Raw genomic sequence first — 23,907 nt, 5'->3', positions numbered from 1 at the left:
TTTGCATATCACCCAATCAAACGCAGGATAGGGAGGTCAGAATTTTAAAGAGTGCTCCCGGGCTGTGGGAACCCGGAAGTGGCAGGGCCTCAGGTGCCTCCTACAGAGATTTTAGACCCCGAAGCGGTGAGCTTTCCTGACGTTGTAGCTCCTGACAGGGACAAGGAGCCACCTTAAGCTTCCTGTTAGGACACCAGAGCTAAGGGAGGCGCTTACAAAGAGGGTCGGAGTCACCAAAACAGAAATCTCCCGGTTTTAGCTCGGGGTGGTGGCGCCCGGCTGTCATTCTAGCACTTAGGCTGCTGAGTTCAAGTCCAGCTTGAACTAGTAGTCAACTGTCAGTACAAAGCCAAGCTTGATAATAAGACACAGTCATATTTCGAAGATAAATAAGTACATTTATTTAACTCAGACTTCAGTTAAAGTAGTTCAATGCCTGAAAAGCCACTCTATAGATCCTGCCAGAGAGGTCTGGATTTTGTATAGAACTGTGTGCTACAGCGCCTGCTCTAGTGAGGTCTTGCATTTTCCTCATTAGACCAAAACCACGGATGGAAAGGAACCCCCCTGGTGGTACTGGTCCAGTCCACGTGCCACTGGGGCATATTGTGGCTAATGAAAAATGGCGCGGATCCCAACTGGCTCAGGAGTTGCAAGGTCAGTGGGCTGTCTTCTATCATACTCCTTTCTCCCCAGCACGTTAAAAGAGGGAGAGAGATACTGGATACGATGATGTTCTTTTGCAATCCCAGCACTCCTGAGACTGAAGCAGGAGAATCATTGAGTTAGAGACCAGCCTGGGCTACATAGCAAGTTCAAGGCCAGCTTGGGCTATGAGAGCTTGTCTCAAAATGATTACATAGACTAAAATAAAAGTAGACTGTTAAGAGAACTGGCTAGTCTTGCAAAAGATCCTGGTTTGATTCCCAGCACCCACATGGTGGCTCAGGGAATCAGACTCCCCCTCTTTTGGCCTTTGGAGACAGTAGGCTCGAACATGTGTCATAGACATATGCAAGCAAAACATACATATAAATCTTTGGGTTTTATTTTATTTTATTAAAAAGGAGGCTTAGGCCAGGTGGTGGTGGGTCACACCTTTAATTCCACACTTGGGAGACAGAGGCAAGAGGATCTTTGAGTTCAAGGCTGACCTGATCTACAGAGTGAGTTCTAGAATAACCAGGGCTACACAGAGAAACCCTATCTCAAACCAACAAAAAGAGGGGTGGGGGCTAAAGATGGCTAGATCCCCACCATCTCCACTGGGCTGCTCATTAGTGCCTGTAATTCCAATTCCAGAGGATTTGATGGCCTCTCATGGCCTCTTAGGACTCATGCGTGCACACACACACAAACACACACACACACACACACACACACACACACACACATTTTTAAAAGGAATCTTCACACAAAATATACATTTTAACTGGAACTAAAATTCCAGCCTCGTTATCTGGATTTTCTAAAAAGCACATTTTCTTGCGTTTTTTTTTTTTTTTTTTTTTTTTAGGAAAAGTTAGACTCATTTTTGAGGAGGGTCTGGCATCGACAGATTTTTACCTGTCTAGCAAATCCTGCATTCTCTATATCACTGAAGCAGATCTGGTGGCTGGACATGGTTACAAAAAAAGACTTGCTCGCTTTAGAAATGTAAGTACCAAATTAGAGGCGCTAAAATCTAGCATCTTCTTGTCTCCCCATCGCCCCTCTCATCAACTGTCCCAAGCGCTGAGTGATAGCTCTCTGAACCTCAAAAAAGGAGCTATGTTACCGGATCTTACTCTTTTCTTTTGAAGTCTGCACATCTTCAAGGGATCGTAATAGTTGAGAAAACCCAGATGAGTGAACAGTACTTCCCAGCAGCCCAGAAGTTTACTGTGCTAGACCTCGGAATGGTGCTGCTTCCAGTAGCCAGCCAGTCAGAAGCATCCTGCCTCATCTTCCAGTTGGTAAGTACCAGACTTCTTTATAATATCCCATCCAGAAGATGCTCAATTTGCCTCAAATCCTGACTTACCAAAGCTGCCTTTATTATAATGGTGTTGGTTTCTCAAAATAATTTTTTTTTTAAATTTTGTTTCAGTTGTTTTCTGAGAAAGATTTTTTTTTTCTACGTAGACCAGGCTGGCCTCAAACTCACAGAGATCCTCCTACCCTGGACTCCCAAGTGCTGGGATTAAAGGTGTGAGATATATCACACCTGACTTCAAAATAAATTTTGACACTGGGTCTCGAGTAGCTGAGCTCGCCGGTATGTGTCACCACACTGGGCTTTAGGCAGTGCTAGAGGTTGAACCCAGGGCTTACCGCGTGCCAGGCAAACACTCTGCCAACCAGTGACACCTCTATCTGGTTTATTGAAACTTTTGCAAGTATGACTTACTAGTGTGTAATGAAAGATCTAGGTCAGAGCTTTGATTTTGGCCTCCAGACTGCACCGAGGCTGTCACCAGCATCCTGCATCGTACTAGGCAAAATGGCACCTGGCAGCCCCACGGCCCTATTTGCACATGCCATTGTTTAAGTAGCAGCATTTCTTTGCTTTTTGTGCCCCCCTCCACCTCCTCCCATAGGGCCTGTGTAGCCCAGGCTGTCCTTGAACTCCTGATCCTCCTGCTTCTATTTCCCAAGTCCTTGGGGTCACAAGCATTTCTGACACCACGCCTAAGCTTCAGTACCTCCGTGTATAGGCTTAATGCATTCCGCTCCTTACAACAAATAAACAAACCACTAAAAACAAAAATTCTGAGGCTGGGGGATGGCCCAATGGTTAAAACACTTACTACACAAGAATGAGGACCTGAGTTTGACACCCCACCCCCACCCCATCTGAAAATGCTGGACCTAACAACACACACCTGTAGTTCTACCCCCGGGGAGAGAGACAGGCAGATGCCTGTGGCTTGCCAGCCAGCCAGCCAGCCTCGCCTGATCAGCCAGCTACAGGCAAAGGAGAGACCCTGTTCTAAACCACATGGTGCATGGAGCCTGAGGAACACGAAAGGTCTCCATATACACGCAAACGTGTATTCCTATGTGAATCCACATACCTCGCAAAAACAAACAGCGCTGGCTTCCCTTCCCTTGCTCTGTTCCCGAGTTTCCAGGCTGATGCTCTTTATACTTTCCTGGGGAGTTTGCTCTTCTATCCCAGCCTCACTGTGTAATGAGGGTGGCTTGGAACTTACTTTGTAGCCCAGGCTGACTTCAAGCTTGCAACGCTTCCCGAGTGCTGGGAGTATAGGTGCTATGGGAAATGCCCAGTGCTCCTGGGAAATGTTTTAAAAACGGTGTCATGGGCTGGCAAGCTGTGCAGTGGGTAAAGGCATCTGCCACCTCTGGTTCTGAGTTCAATCCCTAGATCCTATGGAAGAAGAGATTCTCTTCCCACAAATTGTCTACTGACCTCTACACGTATACTGGGGTACATATATGTCTTCCAGAAATAATGTAAACTATCATTTCTACCCACGAAAAACCCCAATTAAAGCTCACAGAAGTCAAATAAATAAAATGTATAATTAGTGTTGGGAGGCAAGTTCATGGAACACACTTACAGTTCCAGCCCCTGAGGACGAGGAGGATCATAACTTTGAGGCTGTCCTGGCATACACACACACACACACACACACACACACACACACACACACACACACACACACAAAACTTAGAAGTTGACCACTTGAGACTAGTTCAATTCCCAGCACTAGAAAGAAAAGTCATACCTGAGGCTTACCTCTGACCAGGATGGGGCGTGAGTATTTTTGGTATGTGAGTTATTGTGTTATTAGGGTGGTTTTTTTAATATTATATGTGAGTTATGTATATGGACACATGGTATACTTGTAGAAGTCAGAGGACAATTTTATGGGGTCACTTGTCTCTTTCCACCATTGCTTGGATTCCAGGGATCAAACTCAGGTCAGCAGGCTTGGGCAGCAAGCGCCTTTTCCTGCTGGGCCACCTTATAGGCCCCTGGGTTACTGCTGTTAAGTGGACGAGCATCTAGAGCTGAGAACCAAATTGGAAATACAAGCAGGCTCATGGTTTCCAGATTCCTCTCCAGTCATCTGCCTATAGAGTTGTCTGCCCAAGTGTAGCTGCCGTAGCTGAAGAGTCCATTTCCCTTTGAGAGCTTTCTGGGGTGCTAGCAGGGGCATCAAGCCGCTCTCACTCTTGACTAAAGAATGGTCCTCAGTTAGAGATGTTTGTCCATCAGAGCACTTTGATCAGCGGAGTGCCAGGTGGCACAGTCAGATTGCCCTCACACCCCTGGTATCTCCCAGTTTGTTGTTTGAGACAGGGTCTCGCTATATAGTCCTGGCTGGCCTAGAGCTCACAATGTAGACCAGGCTGGCCCTGAATTCAACAAGCTATGTTTGCCTTTACTTTTGTTTTTCAATCTACTGTCTGTCTCTATATGTGTGCACGAGCATGTATGAAGTGTGTGTGTGTGTGTGTGAGAAAGATGCATGGTATGTGTGTGGAGATCAGAAGACTACTTTTGGGAATCAGTTCTCTAACTCCTCCTTCATATGGGAACGGAACGTAAATCTCCAAGCTTGCACACCGAGCACCGTGCCCTGCTGAGCCGTCTCACACAAGATTCTTGTTTGTTTGAAGAACTGGGTACTGGGTCTTTGTGTATGCTAGGCAAGCACTGTATTACTAAGCTATAGTCCCAGCTCACTTCTGCCTCCCCACTGTGCTGGGACTGAAGATATATACCACCACATCAGTCTTCTTGAACTAGTTCTGAATAGATCATAAACATGTAAATTCTTCATGTTTTTGATTAGTTTTACCCTAAATATTCCTAAAACTCAGTTTTTATGAATTCTTTTTTTTAATCCTTTGCACCGTCATATGGTCTTCATTTAAATAATTTCACCAACATCTAAGCATTTATAATTCTGGCGTATGAAAACTCGTAAGCTGAGCTACATGGAACAACTGTTCTACAGGGCTAGGGAAGTGACACAGTAAGCAAGCGCTGGTCACACATATGGGGTCCAAAGCTCATGGACAAGGCCCGCTGGGGAGGTGAAGACAACAAGATCTTTGGAGCTCACTGGCCTTTCTAGCCACCTTGCTGAGCTCTGGGTTTAGTAAGAGACCCTGCCCTCTCCCCGAAATAAGGTGGAGAGTAATAGAGGAAGACACCCAATGCCAACCTCTGGTCCCCCACACCGGCATGCACACGTGCACTGCAGCACGCATGTGTACATGCATAAACTACACACACACACACACACACACACTCTTTTACAAAAACTACCTGTCCACCAGAGGGCGCTCACATCCTTTTCCTTTAATTTTCACATTCAGGTTCAAGAGCAAACCAGAGAGCCCAGCAAGAACCCTTTCCTCAGGAAAAAGCGCTCCATGCTCTCTGAGTCCTCCCTTGTTCAAACTGTGCAGCAGATCCCGGGGGTTGGTAAGGTTAAGGCCCCCCTTCTGCTCCAGAAGTTTCCAAGCATCCAGCAACTAAGTAACGCTTCCACCCAAGAACTGGAGGAAGTCGTGGGACGCACAGTAGCACAGCAAATCCACACCTTCTTCACCCAGCCTAAGCGACAGCAGTCCTGGCACTGACTTTGCTGTCAGACTACAAACTACAGCATCTGGTTTTCATATTTAAAAAGGAAGAAAAGTTCTCTCAGTGGCAACAGGCTAAAGACAAGGAGAGGACGATGAGTCTCACAGAATCACCCTGCCTCATTGTCTGTCTGGGCAGCAACCTGGTGGGGCTTGGGGGCCTCGGGTGACACTGCCTACTTTGTGCTAAGATGAAGAGGATCCCATAGGGATCTTCCAGAGACTCATTCTCAGCAGCAGCCAGCTTGAGCGGATTTGCACAAAGCACTTTGCCCTGCCTCTGTCACTGAGAGGTCCTGGGAGGGGAGGGTCCAGCACTGAGCAGGGCGTGCCCCTGTTCCCAGTGTCAGGGCCACAGCTCAGGTCTTCTCTGCACATGTCAGGTACCTGTGCTCTGGAGTTTCTGCCAGTGTCAACAAAACGTCTTTCCTACTTCATAACCCCTTCCTCCCTTCTCAACACAAGAAAACTATTTTGGTTTTTTTTGGAGGATGTAGAAGACATATTTAGGATAAAATAAAAGCAAAAAAAAAAAAAAAAAACTAACTCAAACAATGAACATGACTTTATTTAAATATTTATACAAACAGCCCCAGGGACAGCGGGCACGCTTTCCTTAAGGCGTTTGTGTTCTTGAGATATTGCACAATAGAAAAATATTTAAATCCTTGTTACTTCTCTAACTAAGATCCACAGGCTATATCATTAAGCACATCGCTTAAACTGTGTCAACCATGACTCTGAAAAGCAGTCACAGTGTCATCCAACCTTTAGCCCCAAAGTCGAGTTGACAGATACAAAGTCAAGTAGAGGTTTCAACTTGAGTAAGTTTACGTCCTTAACTTGTAAACTGCAAAACTACTATTTAAACCAAGACTCTTTTTTTTTTTTTTTGGTTCTTTTTTTCGGAGCTGGGGACCGAACCCAGGGCCTTGCGCTTCCTAGGTAAGCGCTCTACCACTGAGCTAAATCCCCAGCCCCTAAACCAAGACTCTTAAAATACATAGTTACATACTTCCTACTTTAAACAAAGGGAGCAACGTTTTGAGTATCAAACAGCATATTATCTACCCTGTAGACAGCATCTCCTAACACTGCCACTGTGTTAGCTAATGGTCAGTATGATAAACTGAGGGAAGCTGGTCCCAGAGTAAGGAAAGGCAAAATTGGCACTAGACTTTAACTGGGAAAGAGCAGTCAGATTATGCAGGAATGACAGAAAATGTCACCATTTTCATCTCATGAATTCCCAAGTACTTAAAGCAGCCAGTTTTGGTTTTGTTTGTTTGAGACAGAGTCTCTGTGTAGGCCCGGCTGTCCTGGAACTCACTATGTAGACCAGGCTAGCCTCAAACTCACAGAAATCTTCCAAGCAGTCTGGTTTTAATAACATCTCTAACCTGCCTCCATTCAAGAGTCACTTGAACTTGAGGTTAAGAGAGATCACTATTATCCAACTCTAAACACTCAGATGTAATACCAAGTAGGTGGTCCCAATTCATCTCTCACCATGCCTGAATATCAAAATCATAGCCATTAAAAACAGCTGTAGCAGCTGCTGGGTGGTGGTGGCACACACCTTTAATCCCAGCACTCGGGTGGCAGAGGCAGGTGGATCTGGGAGTTCGAGGCTAGCCTAGTCTACAGGGCAACTTCTCGGACGGGCAGGGCTACACAGAGAAAACTGGGAAAACCACAAACCAGCTAAGACATCCAGGCTCTTCTATGCCCTACTTTAGAGAATAAATAACCGTAGCAGTGTGAAGATCCCCGTGCGGCTGGGTCTCCCACCAGTTTCTAGAGCTCTCTTTCACGTTCACAACAAGCACATCAGACAAAGTTTACACTCTGAGAAGATGGAGTTGGAAAACATTCCCATCACGGCATGGGTGGTTGGAGAGCCATGGTGGGCGCAGAGTGACCTGTTCCGTCCGGCTCCTCCCTTCAGTACAGAGAGCTGTCGGAATTGAGCAGGCTGAAGGGAGTTGGGAGCTTCTTCTTGTTTTGCGGCCTTGCCAGGCCAACATTGGGGAGGCACAGCGTGCTGGCCGACTTCTGTCTGTTTTTACTGGTGCTCCAACTCAAGAAGGAGGGCTTTTTTGAGATCTTCTTGGTCTTGTCAGCTTTGTCGTCATCGTCCATGGACAAGCATATCATGGAGTACGTTTTCTGCATCCCCACGGAGTAGGTGGCACACTTATTATGCTGTTTGTGGGGAAGGAAGGAGGACAGTGTGAGGCATTACTAGACAGTAACGATGGGCAAGTCTGAGACTCAGGGTGGTCCAGGTGGAGTTGGGGAGGAAGAAGCAGGAGGATTAGAACTTCAAGACCAGTCTAGGCTACTCAGTGAGTTAGAGGCCGGCCTGAGTCACAGCAGATGGTGTACTAAGAACCCAAAAGTTTGAGGCTCACACTGTACACTGACATCTTTTCTGAAGTAGGGGTGATAGAGAGCTGGTGGGATGCCCTAGTGGGTAAAGGTGCTTGCTACAAAGCCCGGTGACCCGAATACCATCCTCTGAAACCTACCTATTGGAAAGAAAAAAATGGCACCCACAAGTCATCCTGTGACCTCTGCATGCATACTGTGGTATGCTCACACAAATGTAAAAAAAAAAAAATCAGGCTGATAAAATCTAAAACTTGAGTGACTAGACTGATGCTCTTATTATGCCCTGAAAAGCTAGGTCAGAGGGAAGGTGGCTCAGTAGTAAAGGCATCCATGGATGGAGAAGTGACTGACTCCTACAAGTTGTCCTCTGACCTCCACTTGTGCTCCATGGAACACACGTCCAATAAATAAGTCAAACTCTGTAAAGCACAGACAGCCACAGTGTGCGCTACACATCTTAGCACTGAGGAGGCTGAGGGAGGGGGACCGGGAGCGATTGGATTTTTAATACAGGGAACAATAAAAGAAGGATATTTATGGTGAATCCCCTTATGAGCTGGCTAGTTTCATGTCAACTTGACCTAGGCTGGAGTCACTGAAGAGGGAACCTCGGTTTGAGAAGATCCCTCCGTAAGATCAGACTGCAGGCAAGTCTACAGACAGGGCATTCTCTTAATTAGGATCGACAGGGGAGGACCCAGCCCAGGGTGGGTGGCGCAGTCCCTGGTCTGAGGTCCTGAGGTCTGGAAGAAAGCAGGCTGAGAAAGGAAGCCAGGGGGAGCAAGCCAGGAAGCAGCACCCCTCCATGGCCTCTACATCAGCTCCTGCCTCCAAGTTCCTTTCCTATTTAAGATCCTGTCTTGCCGTCCTTTGATGATGGACAGCGCTGTGGAAGTGTGAGGCAGACCAGCCCTTTCCTCCCCGGGCTGCTTTGGTCCTGGTGTTGGAGTTCCACCCCTCGGCCCTCACAGGTTTGATGATGGACAGCGCTGTGGAAGCGTGAGCCAGAGAAACCCTTTCCTCCCCAAACTGCTCTTTGGTCCTGGTGTTTTATTTCAGCCATAGTAACCCTAACTAGGACACCTGAGAATCTGGTGATTTGGGGTCAAGACTCCCTTCCAAAGACTCTATCAGGGCATACGATCATTAAAAACAATGAAACCAAATTCTCGAACCAGATTCCAGGGCTCTGAGCACCTCCCGCTCTTCACCTGCTTTGAGCCTGCCTTCTACCATGGTAACAGCTTTCTCATAAACGCTGTCAATTCTTTTCTTCACCCTTCTGGCAGGACGTCAGCTCCAGCTAAGGTCCACCACGTGCCTCCCTGCCTCCCCTACAGCCATCCTTCAAACAGCTCGTCTAAAGCTTAGGGACATGTCCTCAACAGATTGGCTTCCCTGACCCCAGGGCTCAGAATGACCTTTGACCTGGCATGCCTGTCTTCCCCTGGTCCCACCAGCCCTTTGCTCCTAGATGGCTCTTATAATCCTCTCTGTTCGCCTCCGACTACTCAACACATATATCCTCCAGAGAACCCTGCCCTACAAGCCCTACAATGGCCTCAAAGAACAGGCCCCACGCTACCTGGATTCCACTCTCCCTCCTCCAGGTACCAGCCCACACCCTGCATTCCTGTCTCACGGCATTCTTCGCAGACACAGCTCCATCTGCTATCCATGCCTGTCCACGTGCACACACCCCCACATTCTTTGAGAAGCTTTGCTGACAATTTCCCATCCCAGGACCACTCCAGGCTCTGCCCCCTTCTCAGGTCTTCCCTTCTTCTGTAGTTTGTAATGATGTGCTCCCTGCCCGAGTCCCCAAGCCTTCCTGCCCCGTGTCTGAGACTTTCAGGGCATGTCTGGCAACCACTGCATGGTCTAACTCTGAAAATCTATCCCCAAGGCCACCCAGGCCCAGAGAGGGTATTAACTAGCTGAAGTCGCACAGCTTGTTGGCAGTCGGGGCCTGACTCCAGCTCTACATTCCAAAGCATGGATTCTTCCCTGTGTTAGCAGTTCCCAAATGTGCTTCAGGGAGGAGTAGGATTCCCAGCACTCAAAACAAAGAGTTGCAAGTAAACGATCCGGGTGGGAACAGCCCTTCACGTGTTCTCACCACTCTGATGTTTTTCCATCACTGGGAAGGAACCCAGGACATGTTGAGCGAGCATTATATTCTAAGCCGCCTGCCCAGCACTCTCCATTTAACTTTGTTTTGCAGGAGAGTCGATTAAAAACAACGTTCAGGGGCTGGAGAGGAGGAGAGGAGGCTCAGCACGCCTGCTGCTCCCCCAGAGGACCTGAGCTCAGTTCCCAGCACCCATGTCAGAAGGCACATAACCAGCTGTGATCTAGCTCTAAGGGACCTGCCACCTCTAACACCGGGGCACCTGTGCTCGCTCACGTGTGCATACACACGGACACACGCCTACTTGTAATCAGAATAACCAGAAACCTTTTCAAAGCAAACAGTGGCCAAGTGTCATTGTCTAAAGTCTTCCTTGGCTACAAAGAATGACCATAACAATCATGGGTACAGGATTTGGGAGATGGCTCCTCTTCCAGAGGTCCTGAGTTCAATTCCCAGCAACCACATGGTGGCTCACAACCATCTTTAAAGGATCTGATGCCATCTGGCATGTAGGCGTGCGTGCAGACTGAGCACTCCTATATTTAAAAATACATAAGTAAATATTAAAAATGCTCATGGAGGGGGCTGGAGAGATGGCTCAGCGGTTAAGAGCACTGACTGCTCTTCCTGAGGTCCTGAGTTCAAATCCCAGCAACCACATGGTGACTCACAATCACCTGTAATGAGATCTGATGCCCTCTTCTGGTGTGTCTGAAGACAGTTATAGTGTACTTACACATAAAATAAATAAATAAATAATTAAAAAAAATGCTCATGGATATCGTTATCATACCTATTATACAAACAATACAATAGTGTCCTGTTGTATGGGCTTTACCTACACTAACTCACTGTGGCCCACTAAGACCCTAGGATACAGTTCCTCTCTCCCCACTATCTTGAGCCTCAGAGCTATTCTTGGACTCGCCCAAGGTCCATGACTGGTGAGAGCCAGGATTCAAATCCAGCCAGACTATGTGCTGAGCGACCACTTTTAAAGACATGCCCTGCTGGCCTGGCTTAAAGGCAGGGCAGAACACTGATAAATAAAATAAACCTTTTAATCAGTCATGGGGGCACAGCAAGCCCTGTGGGGTCAAGACCATGGACAGCTGTCCACTTAAACGCTTCTCAGACAAACTTCTGTTCCTGCCAGTCACTCGGTTGCTGTCCAGAAACACCACGGATGCTGTGTCTGGGACCCCAGCCCACAGCATTCTCCATGGTTTCCCAGTGTTCTGTGAGCCTAAACTGCCTCATCTTCTTGTCTTTATTTATTTTTTTGCTCTTTCAAGGCTGCCCTCACTTTAGGAGGCTGTGAAAACTTTGTTACTGTTACCCAGCTGGCAGAAATGAATGTTCCCAGACAAATCTTGGAGGTTCTATCTGTTGATCTACCAAGATGTGGGATCAAATAGGCCAGTTCCAGCTGCTATGCCTCCCCCACCATAATGGACCATGGCTCCTGAAGCCATGAGCTACGACAAATATCTCCTCTCTTAAGTTGCTTATTTCTGTCCTTTAGTCACAGTGACAGGAAGTTAACTAATACAGCTCCCAGATGCTGCATATGATCACATACCCACCCCCTACCCCACTCCCCACCCCCATACATGTGTGTGAGCGCATGAGGCAGACTACACTGCTTGACCAGATAGCCACATCCAGGCAGCAGAGAGCCTTCTAAAACAAACATTGGACTATGTCAGCACCCTTCTGTGAAGACCCAATAGCTTCCAACCTCCACCCTGCCAACAAGCCCCGCCCCACTTCCTGTAATCCACTCGGCATGTCATGCCTACCTAAAGGTCTTCCTCTGTCCCTCTGGCACAGTCTGTGTTCCTGTCAGTGCCATGTTCAGCATACCCTTAGTTTCTTTTTCTTTTTAACCATTACTTTATTTTATGTTATTTTGTGTATGAGTGTGTGCAAGGTCCAAGGAGACCAAAAGAGGGCGCCAGATACAGCATTGAGCTGCTGTGTGGGTACTGGAGACTGAACCCGGGTCTTCTGTAAGAACAGCAAGAGATTCTTAGCAATTGAGCCAATCCTCCCCCGACACAGTATGCTTCTTCCTTCATGGCGCTCACACCTGAGTTCAAGCTCTGTCTGTCTTGTACCCACTGCTGGACACTGGACAATGTTAGTCTTCTTTTCAAAACCACATCTGTGCTTTGCTTTTTTTGTGCAAGTCTCACAGAGGACCTTGAGTCAACTGGGGAGAAACCCTGGGACCCTGGAAAGTTCAGCTTCTTCTTCTACACCATGGCCTCTCCTACCATGATGCCATCTACCTTACCACACAGCCAGAGCAATGGGGTCATTAAATCTGGATTTTCTTTCTTTTAAAAAAATATTCATTTTATGTATGAAATATATGAAAATATTCATTTTATGTATGTACACTATAGCTGTCTTCAGACCAGAAGAGGGCATTGGATCCCTTTACAGATGGTTGCGAGCCACCATGTGGTTGCTGGGAATTGAACTCAGGTCCTCTGGAAGAGCAGTCAGTGCTCTTAACTGCTGACCCATCTCTCCAGCCCTAGATCTGGATTTTCCACCTCCTACATTGTGAGCTGAACAAATCTCTTTGTTTCATAAGCCGTCTGCCTCAGGTCTCTTGTTACAGTAATGAAGAACTGACTAATATAGCTGCAAGCTGAGGCTCAGAGTATTGTGAATGAAAGTTGTTACAGTGTGAACAGTCTAAGATACATTGTTAAGTGTGGCAAACTGCAGAAAAGAATTGACACTTTGGTGTCAGTCACCTCCTTTCCCTGGGCAAACACTCAAAGGCTCTAACTTCACATATGAACTTACAGAAGCACCAAACACTTCCCAAGATCTCACTGGAAATGACTACCATGATCTCTTAGCCCTTCTATAGAAACTAATCATCTATCTGTCTGTCCATCTGTCTGTCTGTCTCTTTCCCTTCTTCCCTACCCCCATCACTCTGGCACAGGGTCTCACAGTGTATCCCACACTGGCCTGGTCCTCACCATCCTGGGTGATAGAATTCCAGCTACGCAAAACGCTCAGCTTTACCTGATTTTTTTTTATTACATTACTCCTGTGATTACGCAGAATTTCATCAGAAAAACCAGTGAGCTAATTAGTCTGAGATTAAAAAAATTCAGTTTTCAGGTTATCTCTTTGACCCAGGGCAAGTACCTCCCAGGATGCTGTTCATAAGATACCAAGGGATGGCTTTAGATGCCTCTGCCATATTGCACAGGTGGGAGACAGGGGGCCTGACAACCCCAAGGGCCTCCCCCACCAGTAGCCTCCCCCACCCGTTCTCTGCCACCAGGGATGCTTGCGCTCACCATGGATGATGTGGAGTCCAGGAGGCTCACGACCTTCATCTCCACCTCTTCTCCCCCAAAGCTCTTCAGCAACTTCATAACCTCACTCACTGTCAGCCACTTGCAGTCCAAGCCTTGAATGGAGACGATATAATCTCCTTCCTTGGCCCCTGCAAGCTAAGAAGAAAGGTTTGAATGAACGTCAGACTAGGCATCACAGTCCAGAATGTGTCCCCAGACTCAGGGTGCAAGCAGCCACTGGTGTAAGTCTGTCTTTTGCTCTGCGCGTGTGTGTGTGTGTGTGTGTGTGTATGTGTGTGTGTGTGTGTGTGTGTGTGGTGTGGTGTGTGTGTGTGTGGTGTGTGTATATGGTGTGTGTGTGTGTGTGTGTGTTACACCCATGTGCTAATTGAGTGTTCCAGCTCTGAGCCCTACAATTGCATAAAGTTTACTTACAAGAAACAGAAATTCATCTGAGGGGTGGTGGTGGGTATGAAGCATCCAGAAGGACTTTCACCCACCCAGGAATCAGACCTTGGCCAAACCCCAAACTCCATCACCCACCCCGCTACTTGTGCCCAGGATGCTGACTCTGACTCCTCCCTGTTCCCCACTTACCGAAGCAGAGCAGTGAGGGTCCAGAAAGTGCACCTGGACTGGGGTATTCCCTCGTAAGGTGAAGCCCAAGTCCCCTTCCTCTACTCTGAAGTGAATGCCTCGAGGAGGTGACCATCTCTTGCTGGCCGAAAACACAGACAGGGGACCCTTGGGAAGAAGGGGTGATGAGGTGAGGCTTTGGAGGCTGAATTGCTATGCAGCCTAGGCTGGTCTCGAACACATGGATTCCAGGAATGCTCCTGCCTCTGTTCTTCAACCAGCTCCATTGTGTCTAATGTCACATGGGAGCAGTGTGTGCTCCTGCAGCCCTATGGGAGCAGTATTTACACTGTTTCTAACATAGCCAGTATATTTGAAACAAGATTACCTTACAGAGAGTCATTCATTCTCTCTCGTTACTGGGGCTTTGCACACACTAGGCAAGAATATTGTAACTGAATTATGCCCCTAAATCTACCGATAATCTTAATAGGGCCAGGCACAGTGACACAGGTTTTCAATCCCAGCCCTCAGGAGGCAGAGGAAAGAGGATCTCTACAAGTTCAAGGCCAGCCTGGATTACATAGTGAGGTGAAGATAATCAGGGCTACACAGAGAAACAGTCTCAAGACAAGACAAAACGAAACAAAACAAAACACAGCCAACCAACAACCCCCCAAACCAAGACAAAAATAATAAAATAAATACAGTAAAAGAGGTCCAAAAGTTAGTTCATGTAACTTATGAAGTAGTCTGTTAGCATTTTGTCTAAGCTCCGCCCACAGTTACCTGGCCACAGCTAGGTGTGCCCAACTCACTGTAAAAGGGGCTGCTTGCCCCTCCTCTCTCTCTTGTTCTCTCTTGCTCTTCCCTTCTTGCTTCCACTCTGTCCCCATCCCCTTCCCCCCTCTCTCTCCACGTGCTCATGGCCAGCCTCTACTCCTGTATTTCTCTCTCCTTCTCTGTCTCCCTCTCTCCCCCTCTCCCTCCCTCTCTCCCCTTCCCCCTCCTCTCTGCCTTTCTCTGACCCTACTAACCTCTTAACTTCCCTCCCCATGCCCTAAACAAACTCTATTCTATACTATATATACCGTCATGTGGCTGGTCCCTCAGTGGGAAGGGAAGCCTCAGCATGGGCCTGCCGAGCCACCCTCTTCCCCCACACCTCATCATACATCCACAAAACATATTCCCCACCCTCTTTGCCTTTTTATAAACACACCATGGTTGACTCACCAGCTTCTGAAAGAAGTCTGTCACTGTCACTTTCGAGAAGTCGGGGAAGGTTATTTTGACCTCTCGCTCAGTTTTGGCTAGAAAAGAAGATTAGAATTTGGGTAAGTACGTGTGCCACAGAAAGTCATTCCTGAAAACTTGGGTCTCAGACCTCCCTCCAAAGTCACTAACTGAGTCCCCTTGGCTTAAATACATAGGTAAGTAGTGTAGATGGCAAGCCCCTCAGACCTGGCCCAGGGAGACCACACTTTTTGCAAGGACCTTCCTATGAGCCTTAAACCATTTGGAGCGGGGACAGAGAAGAACAGACACAACTCTACCTTCCAGGAGCTTGTTTGTATTCAGTGGTTCTCAAACCTTCCCAAAGCTGCAACCCTTGAATACAGTCCTTCATGTTGTGGTGAGCCCCAACCATTAAATTATTTTTGTTGCTAATTTATATATCTAGTCTTGTTACTGCTATGAATCATAAAGTAAATATCTGTGTTTCCCAATGATCTTAGGTAGTAACCCCTGTGAAAGGATTGTTTGACCCCAAAGCGGTCATGACCCACAGGTTGAGAACTGCTGTTCTAGCAGGAAGTCATAGTCACCTAGGCAGACTCTTCATTCACACAATAACCCCTCAGGTTTTAGATACTAACAGGATGCTGCTAGAGTGGAAGCCACCTTGTGAGCCACAGTTCTTCATTCTGCCATGGGTAGAGTAGAGTACAGTTCTGAATGGAATCCTTGGGAGACATTCATACTTCCACCAAATGTGGAGCTGCCTGGGACAAGAACTTGAACCCCTAAGCATTTCTCCTTGCCTGTATTTTGTCCTTGCTGGAGATCAAATGCAGGGCCTCACAAACTAGGAAGGGCACAGAGCCACGCCCCCAAGCCCTCATTGGAGGATCCTAGGCAGGTGCTTGACTAGAGCCACATCTGTAGGACTGTAAGGCACCCTGTCACTGAGCTGTACCCCAAGTACTTCTTCATCTCTAACGCAGGTAATGTTAGCACCATCTTCAGTGCTAGTACAGACGGGAGTATCGAGGCTGGCCGACCTCAGATGCTAATACTGAGATAGGAGAGCTGGAAGACGTCTCCTAGGTGTCAGAAACAGGGAGGGTGAGCTATTATAATATATATTTTTTTTGGCGTTCATCCAGTTTCTGGTTTACGACTCCCTCCCCACAGCAGACTACAGTAACTAAGACTTCTGTCCTCCCAGGCAATCCTAAAAGCTCGAATCTTTCTGTCTAGGATCTGGCCACAGAAACTCTAACAGATGTTGTCTGATAGCAGGTCATGAGATCTGCCCATTCCAAAGGGACCTGCCCCATCCCTTGGAGTGGTGAATGATGTGGAGGCTCCCACATGATCAGCTAGAACTGGTTTTCCTCTACATCCTCAAGAGGGTCCTGACTCAATTGGATTACCCTCATTCCCCAACTCTAATTTCTAGAAAGAAAAAAAAAAAAACCTCATTGTAAAGCAATCTAGTCAGTGAAGTCCTGCAGAGACATTTCCCAGCACAACAGTAACTGCCTGGCCACCTCAGCACTGCAGTGACACCTGGGAGATGTTTAGAAATGTTGGGGCCACAAAAAAGAGAGAGAATGAAGCCAGAAGTAGGAACAGGTACACACTGGCTTCCAAGTTAGGAAGACAGAAGAGAAAGAAGGTAGCCAGTGTAGTCTTGAGAATCTGCAGGCCTCAGACTAACAAGAAAGGCTCCAGGCATGTCTGTGAGAGTGAGATCACTAAAGCCCAGAGCAGGCCTGAGACCCATAAGGAGGGGTATCCCCAAACTGAATCAGAAAAAGCCAGAGCCCAGGAAAAGGCTGGGAGGGTGAGCTGAGCAGGAAAACAAGCAGAGGGCAGAAAGAAGCAAATTTAGAAATAAGAAACAAGACTAAGAGAGAAGGAATCATAATGTACAGAAGAGGAGGCAGGGACCGAGAGGAGGCGGGGACTGAGAAAGACTGAGGCTGAGACACTCTGAGGTAAAGGTGGGAAGGAAAAGGTAAAGAGCAAGAGTCTCACCTCCTCATTAGGCCCAGGCTGAGGCTGAGGCTGGCCTTGAGTTTATGGCAATCCTCCTGCCTCACTTCCTCAATACTAGAATTATAGGTATGTCACTACATCCAACAGAGGAGTAGCACTAGGTTCCTCCCCAATCCAGTCCTGATAAAACCAGGGCCCTGGTGGCCGAGCCTTGCGTGAACCCTGCCAGATAGCCGACTAAACACAGGCTTGTGTGGCACCCACACTCCCAGGTGCCAGACCGCCATCTGACAGGTCCCTCTACTCACGAAGGACATCTGGAGCGTCAATCAAGTTCAGAAGATCATCATCCTGTTGGTGCTGGGTGTACTTGAGCTGAGTGCGCTGATGGGCAGCAGACAGCACATCTCGGAGCACCTGAATGTCACGCAGCTTCTTGCACAGGTTAGCCTCCCTCAGTGACTCCTTGTGGTAGTCAATGGCCCGGTGCAGATGTCCTTTACCTACAGATAGAAATATCTTTCAGACCAGGAAAGGCCTTTCTGATTGAGTAACTTTAAAAAAAAAAAAAAATCCTGTTTTTTGTTTGTTTGTGTATCTGATGAGGCGACTTTTCTTTTTTTGAGAGGGGGTGGAGGGAATGTTATTTCTCAAAAATCCCAGGCTGGCCTCAAACTTGTTAAGTAGCCAAAGCTGACCTTGAACTGTTGACCCTCCTGCCTCCATCTCCCTACCTCTGGGATCACAGGCATACTCTACCATACCTGGGTGTATGTGGTGGTTAGGGATCCCACCCAGGGCTGCATGCATGCGAGGCGAGGCACTACCAACTGAACAGCTAGGCAAACTATTGAGCAGAGCTCCAAAGTAAAGCAGAAGCCTTAGGGATACATGACAGGACAAAGTTCCTGAAAGGAAAAACAAGTGCAAAGACCCTGAGGCAGCAGCATAACCAGGTCTGGTGGACAGAAAGATAATCAGGTCAGGGCAAGGACTCGATCACTGCTGATCATACACGTGCTGGGAAGACCAGGGAGGAGCCTATCAGGATGTAAGCAGGGGGCTAAGGTGGCCAGGCTCTGCAGGAAGAGAAGTGAGAGGAGCAGCTATGAAAACAGGGGTTCCGCTAGGCCTATCTCACGGGGCTGTGTGGGGTTTAATCAAGCCACTGTGAGTTCGGTAAGCTCTGTAGATGTGACCCCAGCTAGGGTCATCAGACAGGAGTGAGAACTGAGCCACGTGACCTGCTGACGAGAAAGATGGGAGGGAATGCTAAGCACGGCCAAAACACTGCAGAGGGAGAGCCTCTCCCATTAAGATGGGGAGATGGTCACGCTGACACACGGCAGAGAATTAGACCAGGATTCCGAGAACTTTCGGCTGCTACTCACTACTGGTGAAGCATAAAAACAACAATGGGAGCCTGGGCACACCAGCACTTGGGAAGCTGAGGCGGGGGATGGCAAGATCAAGATTGGCCTGTGCTACGAAGCTGGGCAACTTACCAGGATCCTACCCACAAATGAAAAGAAATAAAAAAGACAGGGGTTTGGTTTAGTGGTGATGTGTTTGTCCAGCACACATGAGGCCCTTTGTTCAATCCCTAATTCTGAGAAAGGAGTGGGGTGGGAGGTGGTGGACAAAGGAAACTGAGGCAGGAGTTCACCACAAGCCTCAGTGGCCTGTGCTACACTCAAAACCCATGCTTTCTCAAAGGAATGAATTAAAGAGAAGGAAAACTAGAGACAGGCAGATCTCTGCAAGCTCAAGGCCAGCTTGGTCCACACAAAGAGTTAGGCCAGTCACGGCTACATAGTGTAACCTCTTAAAGAAGAAATGGGGAGGGCAGGTGGGAGTAGGAGAGGGGAGGGGAGAGAAGAAGGAAGAGGAAGGACGGGGAGGGGAGGGGAGAGGAAAAGAAAGGAGGGGAAGAGAGGGGAGGGTGGGGGAAGGAAGGGGAGAGGACAGGAGAAGAAGGAAGAGGAAAGTTGGGGAGGGGAGGAGAGAGGAGTGCAGAGGAAGGGAGAGGAGAAAGAAGAAGGGTGGGGAGGTGAGGGGAGGGGAGGGAGAAAAGGGAGGGGAGACGAGACAGTTTCCACAGCAGTGTGGCCGTGTGCCAACTACAGACAGCTACAGTGTCAGGAGGTAGTTAAGGGCCCAGCTGTGGTAGAAGGCCATGAGAACATAGCTCGGGAAAGCCCTCTGCAGCTAGGGCTGGCCCACAGTCTCTCAATGCTAGGAGGCTTGCTTTCCCAGGTCCTCTCTTGGAGCCCCACCTTGGGGCTGTTTGTGAGCAGGAACAGCTGAGGAGCAAGCAGAGCCCAGCCCCGGGACAGGACTACAGGACAGTCTACAGGACAGGTCTACAGGACAGACTACGCACCGAGCAGTACACGCTGCCCATCATTCTTCAGCGTGGCCAGAGGCGTCATCCCTTCCGGCATGCGGTCATAGAGCTGGGACAGGCATTTCTCTTGGTGGTCCTCGTCCGCGCCTGGCTTTACTGTGAAGACAGCTACAGGTTACATCCCCTCCGTGTGGAGGCAGTGCCCCAGACCTGAATTCTATTTAAACAATGTCAAAGAGCTATTTTTAGCTCCAAGACAAAGCCTAGGCTACCAGGTCCTAAGCCTTTGCTCCCAAGGGGCCAGCCAGCCACATACTAGGGCTTCAGGATTCGACCCCAGACCCACCCCCTGTAACTGCCCCTCCAAGTTGAACATTACATGGCGCCTACTTGCACGGCTCAGACCCAGTGGCTGCCCTATCTGCTTTCCTGTCAGGGGCTGCAGACCTCCTAAGCCTCCTTCTTTACTTCTTCCTCCCTTGAAGAAGTCTTTTTTGTTAATTTGGGTTATAGGGTCTCTAGTAGCTCAGGCTGGCCTGACACTATGTAGATGAGGATAACCTCTGATCCCCTGCCTCCACCTTCTAAGTTGTGAGGGTTATAGGCAATATACCACCACGCCCCGCCTTTTCAGTGGATGGACTGAACCCAGAGCTGCCGCACACTAGGGAAGCGGCCTAACTACTGAGCCGTATGCCCAGCCCGTGTGGTCAGTGTCAGTTGTGTGTATGTGGTGCTTAGGATGGGAATACACTCCAGCCCCATGGTTTTTAAACTGCCAAAAATGAAGGAATTAAGTAGAGTGGGCGCCTATACACAGCACTGAGAGGCTGCAGGAGGGACTGTGAGCCTGGAGACAGCCTAGGCCATGTGGCAGGACATTATTCAAAAAGAAGTCAGAGTCACAGTGAGTAAGACACCAGTCATTCCCCAGCTCAATACAGACTTTCTGTGCAACCCCTGTTTTAATGTAATTTTTTATTCTTTTGTTTTTGTTGTTGTTTTGGTTTGGTTTTTGTTTTGTTGTGCTTTGTTTTTCTTGAGACAGGGTCTCTCTGCATAGCCCTGGCTGTCCTGGAACTCACTTTGTAGACCTGATTCACCTCACGCTCACAGATCCACCAGGCTCTGGAATGCCAGGATTTAAGGCATGCTGATTTTAGGCTTGAATTTTTAATCAATATCTTTTTTAAATTAATTCTGAATCATTTAAAATATCATCTCTATGGTTCAGCAGTTAAGAGCACTGACTGCTCTTTGAGAGTCCCGATTTCAATTCCCAGCAACCACATGGTGGCTTACAACCATCTGTAATGGGATCTGATGCCCTCTTCTGGTATGTCTGAAGACAGGTATAGTATACTCATATATAATAAATAAATCTTTAAAAAAATGTATTGGGGTTGAAGAGATGGCTCAGCTCAGAGAGGATTGACTGCTGTTCAAGAGGTACTGAGTTCAAATTCCCAGCAACCATCTGTAATGAGATTAGATGCCCTCTTCTGATGTGTCTGAAGACAGCTACAGTGTCTACAGCTAATAGAAATAAAATTTAAAAAAAAATATATATATATAATGCTAAGTGGAATATACACACAAATAAATTAATTAAAATAAAAAATATATTGCCTTAGTTGGCCACAGTGGCACACACCTATAATCCTAGCACTTCAGAATCAGACAGACAGAAGACAGAACAGGGCTTTAAGGCCAGCTTGGGCCACATGACATCCAGTCCCAACAAAACGGAGCAAAGCAAAATTACTCTTTGACGATGGGTGTGGTAGCGCAAACTTAAAATCTTAACATTTGGAAGGCATTTAATACAGGAAGATCCTGTGTTCAGGACCAGCCTAAACTATATAGGGAGACTTCATCTCTAAATAGACATATAATAATTAAATGAACTAAAATAAACACTACTGAGTAAGACCCTGTCATTCTACCCGCAAGACTGCCAAAATAAAAAATAAGCCGGGTGACTGTGGCATAGCCCTTTTTTGTTTTGTTTTGTTTTGTTTTTGTTTTTGTTTTTGTTTTTGTTTTTTCTTTTTTATTCAGAGCTGGGGACCAAACCCAGGGCCTTAGCAAGCGCTCTATCACTGAGCTAAATCCCCAACCCCGGCATAGGCCTTTAATCCCAGCACTCGGGAGGCAGAGGCAGGCAGATCTCTGAGTTCGAGGTCAGCCTGGTCTATAGCGTGAGTTCCAGGATAGGCAGGACTGTTACACAGAGAAAACTTGTCTCAAAATAATAATAATAATAATAATAATAATAATAATAATAATAATTGGAGCTGGAGAGATGGCATAGTGGTTGAGTGCATACTCCTGGTGCAGAAGATACCAGTTCCCACATCAAGCAGTTCACAACTGCTCACAACGGCTTGTACTCCAGTTCTAGGGCATGCACCGCCCCCTTCTGGCCTCTGTGGACACTGCACACCTACACAAGAACCCACATACAGACTCACATAGCTGTTTGTGGTGCTTTGAATGAAAATGGCCTCTACAGAATCATACATTTGCATGGTTAGTCCCCAGTTGAACTATTTGGAGAGGATTAGAAGGCTTGTCACCATATGTGGTCTTAAAAGCCCAGTGTCTCCCTTTCTCTGTCATTTGCCTTACGAGTTAGCTCTGAATTCTACAGGCCTCGGTGACAGCCACTTGGGTCAATGTGTCCTCTCTACCTTGTGCCTTCATGTTGTGCACATGCCCAGGGCAGGAAGGCAGTTCCCTTTCAGCTCAGCATCCCCCCAATGGCAGCAAGCCCACAATTCTGAGACAGCGGAGCCTTACGCTGGTGGTCGATGAGGAGTGTGGCTGCAAAGTAGTGAGCCAGCGCGCCATAGTGGTAGGCCTTCACATAGGCCACGCTGGCCCACGAGTACGGGATGTTCTCTTTCACTGGTTCCTGGCTCATGGCTGCATGCAGTTGCCGGTAGGCCGCTGCCACCTGAAACAGAAGGGAGATGGGCAAGGAGGACCTGGCACAGGGGCCCTCCCAAGCCTGGCTGCAGAGAGAGTCCTTTCTTCTAAGCCAAACCCCCCCTGCTGGAGAATGTTCCAGAATGTGGGCATAGAGCCAAGCAAGTCCTCCTGCTGTGAACATCGTAGTTAACAGAGGATCAAGCGACTGTCATTAGGCTGCCTTTCTGGCTAAGCTGCAGATGGACTCTGTGATCCGTATCTGAAACACCGGTAACCTGCCAAATAGACGTAGGCCGGCCACTTCAGTGGCACCTAGCACACTGCTAAGGTTGGGGGTGAGCTGCTGCTGTGACACCCCTGTCCTCACCCCCAACCCCTTTCTCCACCCCCACCATCTACCGCTCCCAGCATCTACACCAGCAGATCCCGCCCACCCGCAAGTCACAGGAACTATGAGGCCTTTACCTTGGCAGCCTCCTGAGCCACCTTTACCAGCACAAAGAACTCATTCTGGATCCCCAGGAGGCAGATTTTCTCAAACACGCTTTCTTGGGCTTGGGCGAGCATCATTTTGACCAGCACGCTGAGCATGGCAGGGCTCATGTCGTAACTTGGAGTGTGAGTGAAGGTCTCTTTCAGGTAGTTTAAAACCCCTAGGATCAGAATTGTTGCTCATTAGTAGGAAAATCACACTTATTATTATCATGGACTGTAGAGAAAGAAGACAGGAAATATAGCTGGGATCAGGGTGTCCGTCATAAATGAGTGCTTGCTTAGCACACAGGAAGCCCTGAGGATGAGCCTCGAGCTATGCAAAGAAAACTCTATCAATCCATCTGTCTGTCTGTCTGTCTGTCTGCCTGTCTACTTACTATCTATCTAATGTGCATATATAACTTAAATACATATTTATATTATACACATATGTACACACACATATATATACATACACATACGTACACACACACATATATATATACATACACATACGTACACACACACATATATACACATACACATACATACACACACACATATATACATACACATACGTACACACACACATATATACACATACATATACGTACACACACACATATATACTTACACATACGTACACATACACATACGTACACACACATATATATACACATACATATACGTACACACACATATATACATATATATATATACACACATACACATACGTACATACACACACATATATGGCAGACACGTATAATCCTAAAGATTCTGGGAAAAAAAAATCTGTATTTGCAGGCACAGTGGTATGTTCCTTTAATCCCAGCATTAGAGAAGCTGAAGGAGGAGGAGGGAGAGGTCAAAGATGAGAGCAA

At 47.6% G+C, this 23,907-nt stretch overlaps 2 protein-coding genes across 4 annotated transcripts in view; one reads left to right on the top strand and one right to left on the bottom strand.

Annotated features, from left to right (window-relative positions):
• Positions 1–58: 58 nt before the first annotated feature.
• Faap24 (FA core complex associated protein 24) lies at positions 59–6,280 on the top strand. Of its 3 annotated transcripts, XM_006228896.5 has the most exons (5): positions 59–126; positions 539–657; positions 1,517–1,656; positions 1,803–1,955; positions 5,335–6,146. In XM_006228896.5, the coding sequence occupies exons 2-5, from the start codon at positions 552–554 to the stop codon at positions 5,599–5,601; spliced, it is 666 nt and encodes a 221-aa protein (XP_006228958.1). In that variant the 5' UTR covers positions 59–126; positions 539–551; the 3' UTR covers positions 5,602–6,146. The 3 variants fall into 3 exon arrangements, with proteins under 3 accessions (XP_006228958.1, XP_038944266.1, NP_001102805.1); XM_039088338.2 differs by lacking the exon at positions 1,517–1,656; NM_001109335.1 differs by having other exon boundaries at positions 76–657; positions 5,335–6,280.
• Positions 6,155–23,907, bottom strand: part of Rhpn2 (rhophilin, Rho GTPase binding protein 2) — a 60,750-nt gene continuing 42,997 nt past the window's right edge. Inside the window, exons 8-15 of the mRNA NM_001107505.2 lie at positions 23,015–23,202; positions 22,418–22,574; positions 19,652–19,771; positions 17,577–17,771; positions 15,277–15,353; positions 14,062–14,208; positions 13,465–13,620; positions 6,155–7,809 (exon numbers count right to left, since the gene is read on the bottom strand). Of these exons, the coding sequence (NP_001100975.1) occupies positions 7,549–7,809; positions 13,465–13,620; positions 14,062–14,208; positions 15,277–15,353; positions 17,577–17,771; positions 19,652–19,771; positions 22,418–22,574; positions 23,015–23,202 (1,301 nt within the window). The 3' untranslated portion in view covers positions 6,155–7,548. The remainder of the gene's footprint in view (positions 7,810–13,464; positions 13,621–14,061; positions 14,209–15,276; positions 15,354–17,576; positions 17,772–19,651; positions 19,772–22,417; positions 22,575–23,014; positions 23,203–23,907) is intronic.

This window comes from Rattus norvegicus, chromosome 1 (assembly GCF_036323735.1).
Source record: "Rattus norvegicus strain BN/NHsdMcwi chromosome 1, GRCr8, whole genome shotgun sequence".
Classification (NCBI taxonomy): domain Eukaryota; kingdom Metazoa; phylum Chordata; class Mammalia; order Rodentia; family Muridae; genus Rattus; species Rattus norvegicus.
This window is presented reverse-complemented; position numbering and strand designations above follow the sequence as displayed.

Excerpts from the sequence above, each read along its gene's own strand:
- Faap24 (NM_001109335.1), top strand. The coding sequence starts at position 552 with ATGGAAAGGAACCCCCCTGGTGGTACTGGTCCAGTCCACGTGCCACTG. Across the intron at positions 1,657-1,802 it reads GACTTGCTCGCTTTAGAAAT|TCTGCACATCTTCAAGGGAT; the intron begins GTAAGTACCAAA and ends TTTCTTTTGAAG. Across the intron at positions 1,956-5,334 it reads CCTGCCTCATCTTCCAGTTG|GTTCAAGAGCAAACCAGAGA; the intron begins GTAAGTACCAGA and ends TTTCACATTCAG.